At 40.4% G+C, this 13,099-nt stretch overlaps 1 protein-coding gene across 1 annotated transcript in view; it reads left to right on the forward strand.

Moving 5' to 3' along the window:
* Positions 1 to 13,099, forward strand: part of SOAT1 (sterol O-acyltransferase 1) — a 25,632-nt gene that overhangs the window by 1,889 nt on the left and 10,644 nt on the right. Inside the window, exons 2-5 of the mRNA XM_009645284.2 lie at positions 6,334 to 6,392; positions 10,900 to 11,048; positions 11,128 to 11,187; positions 11,618 to 11,725. Of these exons, the coding sequence (XP_009643579.1) occupies positions 6,334 to 6,392; positions 10,900 to 11,048; positions 11,128 to 11,187; positions 11,618 to 11,725 (376 nt within the window). The remainder of the gene's footprint in view (positions 1 to 6,333; positions 6,393 to 10,899; positions 11,049 to 11,127; positions 11,188 to 11,617; positions 11,726 to 13,099) is intronic.

Genomic DNA, 13,099 nt, shown 5'->3' on the forward strand with positions numbered 1-13,099 from the left:
GGAAGATGCATCCCTCTTGTCAGGAGTTCCTCTCTACCATGGGGCTAGATAAGCATCTCTGTGGCACAAAGGTTGAAGCTTTAACAAAGTTGAAGTGTTCACATGTTCCGGATAGTGGCTTTTCCATGTAGTCCAGTATGCTTGTGTAAGTAGGTAGGGCTTTCTGTGAAAGCACAAACTGAGGTGGAAGAATTTCACAAAAGGAGTAGCTGTAGACTTTTTTTCTGGCTTGCTTCTGTCCTAGCCATTCACTTCTGAATAGCTCTTTCTAAAGCATTGGTCCTGATGTGTACAAAGGCAGCATGAGGCTAATGATCTGTTGTGTCCAGCAACATCCTCTTCCTGCTGCGGCATCTTAACACTGAGTGTTGTGTAGAGTTGTGGACAAGATGCATGGTTATTGCAGTCAAGGGATTCTAGCTAGGTCAAGACAGTATCTTGTATGCAAGTGAATAAGTACTGTCTTTGTAGCAATTATTTCTGTAGAAAAACTAAATCACTAATGTGACTTCCCACCGTCGATCCTCTCTGATTAGCAAACACCATCTGCTTTGTAACTTAAGAGTTAATGTGTCAAAGGCCAATTGATTTGTTTCCAGACATCTGTGAACTTTCTACAGAAACATCTAGGCCATTAATCCTTTCTTTATTAAAACTTAAATGCGTTGGCTGATCTGAACTTCCTTAGAGGAATAATTTTAATCCATATATTGGTTTTAGAGCTACATTAGGCCTGACTCTTCCATTTGTATAGCTTAGGTTATTTTTTTCTTGTCTCCTTAGTGCTGCTGAAGACAGTCTCGTTGCTTGCTGAGTTCTAAGACTGAATAGTTTGTACTGAAGTACCCCCACATTTATAGTTTGATGGAAATATTCATAGCTTTGAGACTGCCAGGAGAATTCTGCTGTCCCTTGATACGTTTGTATCTTGTAATCATTCAGCCTGTAATTTCACATTGATAGAGTAGCTGAACTTCAGTCTCATATATCATTTCTTCTCCTTGAGTTGGCTCCTGTGTCATAATTAAACAACTAATTTGATCCTGGCATAGAGTCAACGGGTGATCTAGGCAGCAATAATCCCCTGTCAAAAGCCAGGCTTTCTTAGTAAGAGTAGTCTTGTATGTTTTCAGCTGGAGATATAATACTAAATATAAAACTGTTCTGTGTAATGGACTATTGATATTGGGGCAATACCAGTTGCAGGAAAACTTACCTGGAATGAGAGTAATAGAAACTGTATGGGCAGATCTTAAAAGGTTAGAGAGGACGTGGCTCTTAAGCATGTATCTGAGTGCCTCTAAAATGCTAAGATTAGACCATTCAAAACAGTAAACTGGTGGTTGTGGAGCCTGCCCTTGTTTCTCAGAAATCAAAAAAGGATTACAAGTGTCTTCAGTGACTGATCTGCAAACGAGCTGTGTGGCATACCTTTGTTTGGTGTGCGTAAGCCTGTTGGGTAATGCTGGTCTTAAAAAGGGGTTGTTATCTTCCAATGAAGAGGTTACTATTGATCATTCTCAGTGCAAAAGTTCATGAAGCTGCATGAATTGTGTGTGCCTACTGATAGATGTAGGAGGAGGGAGCTCTAAAACAGGGAGCAATTTGGAAAGCTTTAGGGTTTGCTGTCTGACTCACAGCAATAAGTGTTCATTGTATCAACAGGCTTTTTCTTACGGATTAATGAATTTGGGATTAAGATCCTTGAATTGAGTTTCTTGGATGTGTTTCAGGGAGATGTATCAAACAGAGCTGTCTCGTCTGAGACTAGGTGGATTCTGGTAATTCTAGGTGCTTTCATGTTTTGCAACCCATGGGTTTGATGAAGGCTGAGCAGGTTCTTGTGAAGAGCCTGTGGACGTGCTGGCGTGACATAGAGAATGCTGGTGTTTCCTGCTGCTAGAGAAGAAGCTGTTTGGGTCCCATGTTGCTGTAGAAATGGCTTCTTGACTAAATTCTTTACCCAACTGTACCCAATTGCAGGGCAGTGACCTATGGCCTGTGCATTCTTTAAGCAGATCAGCTGAGCTGTGGGAGCACTCTAGTCATAACTTGCCTTTATCTGCTGAGTGGCCAAATAAATTACTATAAGTAAGAATAAGGCTTGTTAGCATAAAATTATTAACGTATATTATATTGTACCAGATATGGAAGGCTTCCCCTCTTTACAATAGCCTTGCATGAGGTTGGCTTTAACATTGCTGTCCTTCAGCTAATGTCTTCAGTGTTTCTAAAGAATCCAGGCATCCTTTGAACCCAGGCATCCAACAGTAACAGGATCCCTCTGCCTATGTTGCTTTAACCTCATGAGTGGTAAGTTGTCCAATCAAGAAATAACGAAGATAATATTTTTTAAATCTTTGAGGGAAGGGTAGTATTGGATACAGTTTGTGTCTGACTTACCATGAAGAGCCTGAAGCTAAACAGATCCTGACATCGTTAAGGGAAAATGCTTCTGAACTATGAGTGGAGTGCTTGATTGTTCTGAGAAGTGTCTGTCTTTGAAGTACACAGGTTTTTTTGAAGTACAGCTTCAGTACAAACTTAAGTTTGTGTGCTTTTCCTGGCTTTTCTGCGAAGAGGCATTTTTGTCTTGAATGCTGTGCAGAGTTTAGATAGCAGTAGTCTCCCTGGGGTGTCCTAACTGCTCAGTAATAACCTTATTGCCACAATGCAGGAACACCTTGTGGCAATGTCTCAGAGTGCTGGGCTGCAGGCAGCTTCTGTGGCTGGTGAAGTCACTACAGGCTGCAACTAACGCTGCACACAAGCCACGGCTTTACTCAAATGACTTATTCCCACTTGTGCCCTTTGTGGTAATTGCAGACTGTAGCAGTTAAATGAAGTGAATGTTTTTAACACAGTTAATTTTTGAGAGCTTGCTTAGTAGAGTTCTGGCTAGTGTCATGGGTAGAAGCTGGTTTTGTGGGATCCCAAGCTGCAACACTAATGGGTCATGTGAATGGGACGCTTCTCTAGTCATCTCACTTATCTGTAACGTGTACAAGAGTAGGTTGAAAAAGGGATTGTAAATCTTTTGTGAAACTTATGTTACTCAAGTTCACAACAATAAAAAGCTTTCTCAATCTTCAGGTGATCTTTTATTTAAAGGGCTCATTTTTATTTTTTTTTCCTCCTGACTTTTGAAGCTGCTTTGAGTTTGCACTATGCAGAGGTGTCACATCCTGCAAGGATCAGTTTCTACAAGCCCAAGACAAGTGGTTAGCTGGATGAAGATCTTATCAATATCTTTGCTGATGGGAACAAAAGTCCCATTACGTTAGAACTTCCCTGTGAGCGAAGCTCTTTAAAAGCAAACCATGCTTCAGTCTCCTGTGAAATTTGCTATTTCACATCAGTCTTCAAAGAAGATTTTCTTCGTTATGACTTTAAATATATTTCCCATTTTCTTAAGGTGTATCCCATCTTGTTTCAAAAGCCAAGATGTGCTTGCTTGTATTGTGCAGCCTTGAGTCCATTTTTGTAATGATGTTGCAATCCCAAAGTGATGCAGAGGGATCCAGTGTTCATTTTCAGTGTCAAAGGAAAATGAAGATTTGGACTTGTCAGCAGCATACAATTCCTTTTAGACTCAAAATCATGTGATGATTCTTTTCTCAAATGACCTCACAGAACATAAGTAGCAGCTTGCACAACAGAAGATGAGTGATTCAAGATGATGAGTTTGTATTCTCTGGTATCTGCCTTGTGATGCAGCTTGAGTTTATGGGGTGATGCAACAGAGCAGAATGAGTTTTGGGGTGGGTTTTCTTCTACAGGAGACTTTGTTCTGGAAAAGAAGCAACAAGCTTACAGGTGGTTTTACTCTGTTATATGAGATGCATATGCTAAAGACATGGAGATCTTGATTTTAAAGCCTTTTAGAAAAGATGCTGTGTTTCTGGTCTAGTCTGCATACACGCACTGGTGTGTGGGTGAATAAAGTGATAGGAGGGGCACTGCATACAATTTAGCAATTACAATGTCAGCAGGTCAGAGACTGGCCTCGTTTCCTGTACAACTATTAAAGCTGTACATTAGGTATCTAAAACTATATCCATTTTAAGGCCTTGTAAGTCAAAAAGGGGCTTTTACTTTCCAAAGTGAGCCACTCCTGGTTAGTTACAATAACTGAGACTTCGAATGCAAGATCTGACAGGAAATATATGGTCAAAGCAGTGGTAACTTATTTTTAGCTTAGCTTACAAAGGAAATAGTGCAATCCCTTAAGTCTCATGTGTCCTGTCCTCTTTGGCCATGTTGGATGGCTTCAAGCAAACTTAATAGTCTTGAAGAATGGCAGCTAGATGAAGCACACAAATTCCTGCCTTTCTGCAGGAAAGGTTTAGTTGTGCTTTGAGCTAACAGCTCGCTCTTGTCTGTTTTCTAGCAGGTAAGCACAAGGTGGTTCTTAGTGTAGTAGTAATGGGGGGAGGGAGCTATTAATACAGTTGTGGAGTGGCGCAGTGAGGGAGTAGAGCCATTGAGATGATATGAAGGGTGGGGGGAGATACAGTTCTGCTTGCGGAACAACTTGATTTTTTTTTTTTTTTTTTAAATTTATTAGTGGGGAGAGAGGGGTAATCCATTTTGGGGCCAGCAGAGTGCATGAGCTGAGTGAGACAAGGGACTCTCTAGTGGTATCTTACACTCTTCTCTCAAATTGTTTTCCGAACTGCTGCTGTTTGGCAAGTGTAACAGCACGATGAGCTTAAATGAGGTGGTTTTCTTTGTCTTGGAGGTGAGATGCTTAGCAACCAGGAATTCTATTTTTGTGAAAATGGATCTTTGCATGCAGTCAAAAATTCATGGTGTTAAGCAGTTTCCTTGTTTGTTGTTGCATTACAAAACTGCAAAGTAATAGGCTGCTATTGTGGGTCTGTTCTTAAGTCTATAGCATAGCTTCATTAAAGATAAAGACTTGTTTCATTTAACTCTTCTCCAGTGTTGGAATTGGAGTAACCTCTGAAGCAGGTCTATATAAACGTCTTAAGAGTACTTTCAGACTAGCATGCATCACAGAAGCAATTGCTTCTATTAAAACAACACACTGTATACGCTTTGTGTGCATAGGCTGCGCACATACAAGGAGGCTGCATTGTGAACTGTGATATTGCTATGAATCTGTCGTCTTGTCATGCAGCAGCACAACATTGGCAACTCTACTGTGAATCTGTTAGCTTGTGCTTTCAGAAGAAAGTTACTAAAGAATCATCCTCTTTTTCTCAAAGTAGTAGCGTTGTCTTAGAAACTGAACGTGCAAGTTGTCAGGCTGGCTGTGTGTTACTGTGTAAGGTACTGGTGTAGCTATAATTACCGAAGGGCATGCACAAGGCAAAGTTTGTTGCTATCTTTTCACCCTGACTAGTAGTTTGAGGGGTGGATATTGCTGCTTTAATCTTAATTTCCTTCATGTGCAAGACTGTTTTAAGTAACTTTTTCTTCTGTGTTTTTGTTCTTATTGGCAAAGTGAAACACCAGCTGGCTTGCGAGCGCTCTACAACCATTGCAGACAAACCTTGTCTTAAACTCAGCTAGTCTGAAATGTCTGATTTGTGTATGTTGTTCCTCTTGATGTAATAGAGGTATCTCGGATGTGTATAATTCTTTATGCAAAAGAAGGGTGACATTTGAGGCTTTACATATTGGCCAATATTATTAGTAATGATAAAAGTCAAACAATGTTCACGGCATGGTTAGAGCTGACTGTTTGCTTAAGCAATGAAACATATTGAGGAATACAGTCAGACTGATATCTAGCAGTTCTGGGGGATGAAAAGAGTAGGACTAGCCAGGTTTGAACACAGGATAACCTTCTAACTTGCCCTTTAGCCTGTCTTCAGAGCTGGTTATGGTATTTTACAGAGAGTCATTAATTGACTGCCTTGTCTATTGGCAATGTAGAGACCTCCAGACAACCTGCTCTTAAATCTAGTTCACTGTGCATAAGATAAAGCTCTGATAAGAGATCAGCACACTTGAATATGACCTTCTAAGGGTTGTTCTAATTGCTGTTTCAAGGCTGAATATGTTTAGGGACCTTGGGAAGATTTGCAGAGTTGCTGATGGAAAATAAAGCTTTCAAAAATCCAGCATGTTATCAGCTGTTGACTGCCTTATAGTGCTGTGATCCTAGATGTCTGTTTAAAATACTTGGTCATAGCTTATGAATTTCCTGAAGCTTAGTTTTGAACTTACTGGGATTTTATTAGAAGTCAGAAGCACTAATGAACAATCAGTGACTGAGCTACCGTGTTGTGCTTTCTGTGTTTCCAAGCATGCAGCTTGCATCACTGAAAATCTAAATGTTAAATATTTGCTTTCCTTCCTTAGGCCGGGTTGATGTCGACCATGCGATAACGAGGAAAATGCAGCTAATAGCAGAAGCTGAGGTAAATATACTCTAATGCTTGCTTGTGGGGACGAGTGGGATAATTCACCCTGAATGTCTTTTGGAGAGTCACTAGTCCTGGAACACAAATATCCCTCTTCAGTCATAACTTGAGTGCAGTGACTTCTAAACAGCCCTCTTTCTCTCCTCCTCCTCTTTTCTGATTTAGCACAAGAGAGGTAGTATTACCAAATGCAGGTCTGTCTTGACCCCAATAGGTTGAAGTCCAAAGATAAGAATGAACTTTGAGGCCTGTAAATAAAATGGAATTTCCCTCATCACTAACTTCTGGCAGTGTGACTATCAGCTAGCCTGCTTGCATATTTAGACTTTAAAATGCTCTGTCCTGTCATCCATTGAGTAAAGGGCAGTGTGTAGCCTGTATCCCACAGCTTCTGTTGCCCTGGCTATTGAGATGACCTTCCTAAGCCTTAGTCCCACTCTTACTGTCAGTGAGCAATATCCTCAAATAAAATAGCCCTGGGTGTTTCTGACATCATCTGCATCTGTGTGAGCTGCCATTGTTTTAGCTTACGTTAAGGTGATTTATGCCCAAATTAAATGACGTTAGCTAGCGATGAACTGCACCCTCCTTGCTAACCATTGTTTTGTAGCACGCATGTTCTTCGAGGCAAGTAGTGCTGCACTCTTGCTTCATTTTATTGCAGAGCGTTCCATCGTAAAGGTGAAGCAATGTAACTGTGCCACCCTTACATAAATATTAGGGAGTGGTTACTTATAAGACAGAGGAAAATACCTTGCACCTTTGAGATGTTTTCCTTTTAAAAGTCTCTTCTTGACCTCTATTGGTGGTATGTACTTTATAACAGATATAACTAAAGTGTATTTAAATGCCTTCTGCAAAGGGTGTACTGCTTTTTGTGATGAAACTCCTAAAATTCAGCATGTTAGAGGGATAGTCAGCTCTGAACTTTGTTTCATACGTTGGCTTCTCTGAATGACTCTTACTGAGGACGCGTTGTCTTCTCTGAATGACTCTTACTGAGGACATGATAGAGCAAGCCTCAATATCTCTTCTATGCAGACAAAACAGCCACTGCAAATAGCTAAGTTGGCAACAGATGCCTGCATGAGAAAGCCTTGACTGTTAAGCACATGTAGCTTTGTAAGTTCCAGGGAACATCAGTTGGTTGCAAGGGGACAACTTGATTTTGGATTTCTTTCTTCAGGAATGTCTCTTGTTTCTAAACTTTTTTTTTTTCTGGCCACTGGCTTTGTAACATGCTAGTTTGTAGAGGAAGTGATTTCTTATCTGGAAAGAGAATTGAAGAAAACCTGCAGTGGCACTTTAATTACTGGAGTTTCTCCCAAAACATGGGGAGTTCAGGTTTTAAACCCTGAGCTAGGCAGCTTGCAACTTTAAGGTGCCTCAAAGCTACAATAATAGCTATCAGGCTAAGTAAAAACCTCCATCTTACTGCAAAATTACTGAGAATTCCTAGAGTGCCTGCCCCTTTTATTGTGAGAACCACTGAACAAAGGCTTGGATTGCAGTTTACCTTTTAGGTGACGGGTATCTGAGGTCTAGACAGATGCTTAACTTCTAAAAAGTGCTGGTCACTGACAACTCTCACTGATTTAAATGCGATTTATAGGTGCTAGGTGTTTGTTATTCATGCATAGGATGCCTTCATGCATCTGCAGTCCAGTCTGAAAATTTAGTCCCTTTGTTCGTCCTAAACCGTGCTGAGGATGGTGTGTTCTCTCACTCGGTCAGGACTGGGTGTTGTCATGTTTCAGTGACTGAAATTGCTAAATCTGTTAGAATGAGTAAAATGCTGGGGACCTTTTGCAACTTTCTCTTTATAAGTAAGCTACAGGGTTGCTTCCCTCAACTTTCTCTGACTTCTCATCAATTATTGGCCAGCTTCTGCTTTTTATGGCATAGTGTTCTTTTTGTACCTGCCCCCCTTTTTGGTTTTGTAATGATCTGATTCTTTTGTTTAAAACATAATGGTGACAGCTGAGTGGATCTGCCCAGTTCTTTGTCTGAGACTTCAAGTACACTTTAGGAAACCCTTGGTTAAGTGCTCTCCATTGGGGGAAGCTGTATCTGAGCTCTGTCACAGTAAAGGCTGGTGGGAGGTGCATTGTCTTAAGTGATTTTTTTTTTTGTGACTGCGTGGAATTCACTTGGCTTATTGAGCACTAATAGTTACTCTGGCAATTGCTCAAGTAGGTTGCCCTTTGAATGGCAGTAGTAATAGTTGATAATATAGCACGATATGTTGTGCAGAATTACAATTACCGTAGAATCTATGCTCTGGTTGTATTTTACTTAATGAGACTCCACACCCTGCTCTCCCAATCCAAACACATGCATATGTTGGTATCTGCCCTGGAGGAGGCAATCTCAGCAGAGTGCTAACTAAGGGGAAGAGGTAGTTTTGTGAAATAATTTCAGTTAAACTCTTGCTGAGAGGGGATTAGGCTGAAAAAAGGAGAGACACTTTAAAAAAAAAGAAAAAAAAAAAAAAGACAGGGATTTGTTAGGAATGAATAGTGCTTTGTTTTGCATAGAAATTCGAGCACTCCAAGAAGAGGAGCAGGAATTTTTATTTGACTTTTTTGGTGGGGGTATGTGTATGCATGCTGTAAAAGCAGGCTATGCCAGAGAGCACTGTTGTCTTCTTTTACAGGCTGTAGTTCCAAAGGACTCGATTTTTTTTTTTTCTCCTGTTTTTAAAGGAACAAATCCACATGTCTTGCAGAGACAATCCTCTTGTCTGCCTCCCAGAAAAGCAGTATCTAAGACTAGCCAGCTCATTAAACATCGGTGAAGCTTGTTTATTCTATACTGGCAGCTGCCAAATAGGGGAAAAATGCGTTTATTAAGTTAAATATTAATCTGCTCCTTCTACTGCAGCTTCTGTTTCAAGAGATCTTTCTGGATCTGACCACTATGAAACAGGAGGAATGTAGGGTTGTGATGCATCTTGACTTCAGGGTCTCTGGGTTTATGTGGCCTCATTTCAGACTGTTGTGTATTTCCTGCTAGAGTTTTAAACTTGATTACTTGGCTGTAGTTGCATTAAACAGTAGCATTTTGTAAGAATACATCGTCTATTCATTTATTTTGTTAGCCTGCCAGAGCAAAGAGCTATCCAGAGCTCAGTGTAGCACCTTCAGCAGAAATAAGTAACTTTGAACACGTTATCATTCAGTTTCTTCTAAATGCATCTAGTTTTAAAAACTCTGTGTGGGGTGTGGGAGATCAGGTCTCTGAAAGTTCATGTTATGAGACTAAATAGGAGATCCAACTATATTGCAGGCAGGAAAATACAGGAATTAATAACATGTGCTAGTCTTCAGGCAAGACAAAAGGGATATGAAAACATCTTGGCATTTTACAATCTGCCTTTTGAAGATGAATTGTAGTCCTTGTCTGGGTAACTTATTATTGGGAGGGTTAAGTAATGTTTTCCTCTCTAGAAAGAAAACTCTTTCAGGTGAACCAAGCAGTCTTTGACCAGGGTGGCCTGTGCTTTATCCACAGCTGATTATCTCCTCTTTTTTGCACTGTATCAGTGCATTTTTCCAAGAAGATGGTAGAGAGGGGGGATGCTCATTGATGGTTTTTCATGCACCCTTAGAAGTCAAGGTCTCTCGTAAACCAGATGCTTCAGAAATTGCCTTTGTCTAATCAAATGAGAGTAGAAAAATACAAATAGGCTAAAAATGGTGCAACTTTGTCACAACAGGCTGCAATAGAGAAGATAACCTGCATAAAGCTGTCTGAAGAAAAGGGAATAGAAGAATCATCTAGGATATTTGATCCCCAGAATTCTTGAACTTTAGTCTTGCTGCCTACCAGTTTGGTCTTTCTCACTGCTCAGTCTTAATGCTTAGCAATGTTACCTTGTTTTGTTGCTTTAGTGAAAAATTTCTGTGATTTCAGTGGTATGCAAAAATTTTCATCCAAACAGTGGTAGCAGTGGAAGGATAAATCTGGTCCTTCTTCCTGCATTCACATTATTGAGATTGTTTCTGCATTAATGTATGAGAATGTCAATGGTGATTGCTTAGCCACAAGCATGAAAAGGTTGATTTTTCCCTCAGTGACACTAGATGGGCTAAGAAGTAAATTTGGTTGTACTTGTTTTGTATGCTAAGGTTGTAACTCTAGTTAAAATTGAGAAACGTTTTCTGGGGCTCATGTATTAAGTTTAGCTCAACCTTCTTGGCACCATAAAATGTGCAAAATACCTGCCACTCCAGACACACATAAGATCAGTATATTTACTTGCTTCTCTGCATTGCATCTGATAGAGAAGATAAACATTATTCAAAGTCCTCTGGCCCGAGTTGTGTGAACAGGTCAGGATAAGCTCCTGATCTTGTCTAAGTTGGCTCCAACTGTTGGCAGATGGTACAGGAATGTTTCCTTGATGCCTTGCTCTGTCCTGTTCCGGGATAAAAAGGAGTATAAATATTAAAAAGTATCCAGAGTGTTAAATAATTTTCTGCTCTGTTTTTTACTCTATCAGCAATTGAAGCCAGCTTTCATGAAGGAAGTGGACAGTCACTTCACAGAGTTTGTGAACAGTTTGGCAGCAAAATCAGTATTCCTGGACTCCTCATCTTCAGCCTCCCCCTTCCCAGCTTCATGCTCAGAGAAGGAACTGCACAAAGCCAAGTAAGTCAGTTTTAAGCTTGCCCCTATAACAAGGTTATATCTCATTTCTTGTCTCAAATGTTCTCCTCTTTGTTTGCAGGAACTTGAGGGCTCCTCCAGAACATGGGAAGATCTTTACTGCCAGAAGGTCCCTCTTGGAGTGAGTAACTTTACATTTTCTGTTAAATTGACTGAAAATACCCTTGATGGCAAACTAACTAGCCTTTGCTTTGAGGTGCTCTCCCCACCACCACCTGGGGTCTTACGTTCAAACCTCAGTGGACTAATCTGTTTAAGCTTCTCTGTTTCTTTCTAAAACATCTCTACTAAAGCTTGCAAGCTTCCAGAGTGTAAACTTTAATTACAGTCCTCTCAGTACCACTAAGATAATGGCTAATCATCCTTTGTCTGAGGATAAATTGAGGAAGTGTCTGTGTAGACTGGCACCCAAATTGTGCATTAACTTCAGCCTTTGAATTGGGATGGTGGTGATGTCATCTTACCTTACTGGAAAAGGCTTTGAAAGCTAAGGTACTAGAGGTGTGATGTGCTACGTGAATGGCCTGATAGCATTTGAATCTCTCCCTTAGTGAGCTGTTTGAAGTGAGTCACATCAGGACGATCTACCACATGTTCATCGCTCTTCTCATCGTCTTCATCCTCAGCACACTTTTAGTAGACTTCATTGATGAAGGAAGGTAAGAAAGCTGTGGAAAGACAGCGACCAGGGCTGGGAAATGCTCGCTTCCGAAGCACCAGGGGTACATGAAGCTGCAGAATGGTGCAGAAAGAAGGGTGAATCCTTCCTTGGGATGTTGTTGGAAGAGGGGGGTTTTCAACTTGACATACTTAAATTACATGCTGGAATTCCTGTTGAGGATAGATGGTCATTTCAAACCAGATAGCTAGATGTTAGGAAAATCCTACAGATCAGTGTCTTCTGTGTGAATTACAGCTAGCACAGTTCAGCCTAGTGTGCTTAGTTCATCACGAGGCTGGCAAAAGGGAGGGGTCATCACTAAATGTGGACTGCTCTAGTTGGATATGTTTAATGGAACAGTAGCTTTCAGCTGCTTGTGTTGCTTGAAGGAGGACTGTGTTTAGAAAAACTTGAAACGCTTCCGCAGTCCTTCCTCTGTTTAAAAATGACAGTTCTGGAACACTGTACTTGTGCTTAAATAAAAATAGAACTTTTTGTTTTTCCTGGGGAAAAAAAATGTCAAGGATATTGGCACAGCCTCTGTTAAGATTGTGCTTTGCGGGTAGCCAGCTCTGAACAAGATTGTGAAAGACTGCTTTCCTCACACTTGCTTGTTGCTTTAAATAGTATCTTTTTGGCAAGCTGTATCCCATGTACACAAGTAGGATTATGTGTTTATCTTGCTGGTTGTCTGTACAAAACCTGAGCTGTATCTTGATTATAATCATTGTCCGTATTGTCTAGGTATGAGAACAGGCTTGTGCACTATTGAATATTATTTAGCTGATCCTAACTTAATAGTGTATGGATATTGGGGCAGAGCAGGTGTTTACCTCCAAAATCAACTAATAGGGCTGAATTCTCTGATTACTTAAAAAAAAAAAAAAAATAATTGCTGTGTTCTCAGCTAGATCTGATAATTTGGATCCAGTTTGCAGTTGAGCCTCCACATGAGAACAAATAAATTGTGTTGGTATACTTGGTGCTACCTTCTCCTTTGACCTTGGTTTAGAAGAGCTGCTTATGTGTGTAGGAGTAGGCTCTGGTGACTTTCATAGCCAGTAAGGCTGAATGTCCTTTTGTTTATGTTTTAAGCTTCATTAGTGAAATAAAGTACCTGGTGCACACCACATGGGCATATTTGGACTGAGCATCTAATGACCCTAAGCCTTTTGGGTGATGTCTAAACTGAATGCATGTGGAATGCCTGCAGTTTTCACAAAGGATAATTAGATGAGGTTTGAGTGCTAGATGTTAAAATACCTCATGCTATAGAGGTGGGGAAAAACTCCTGGAAAGAACTGAATCTTAATATAATAGTGATGATGTCTTGGGAGTGTTCCCCAAAAGCTCTTTTGGACACTGGTTCAGC

The sequence above is a fragment of the Egretta garzetta genome, unplaced genomic scaffold (genome assembly GCF_000687185.1).
Source record: "Egretta garzetta isolate BGI_Z169 unplaced genomic scaffold, ASM68718v1 scaffold598, whole genome shotgun sequence".
Taxonomy (NCBI): Eukaryota; Metazoa; Chordata; class Aves; order Pelecaniformes; family Ardeidae; genus Egretta; species Egretta garzetta.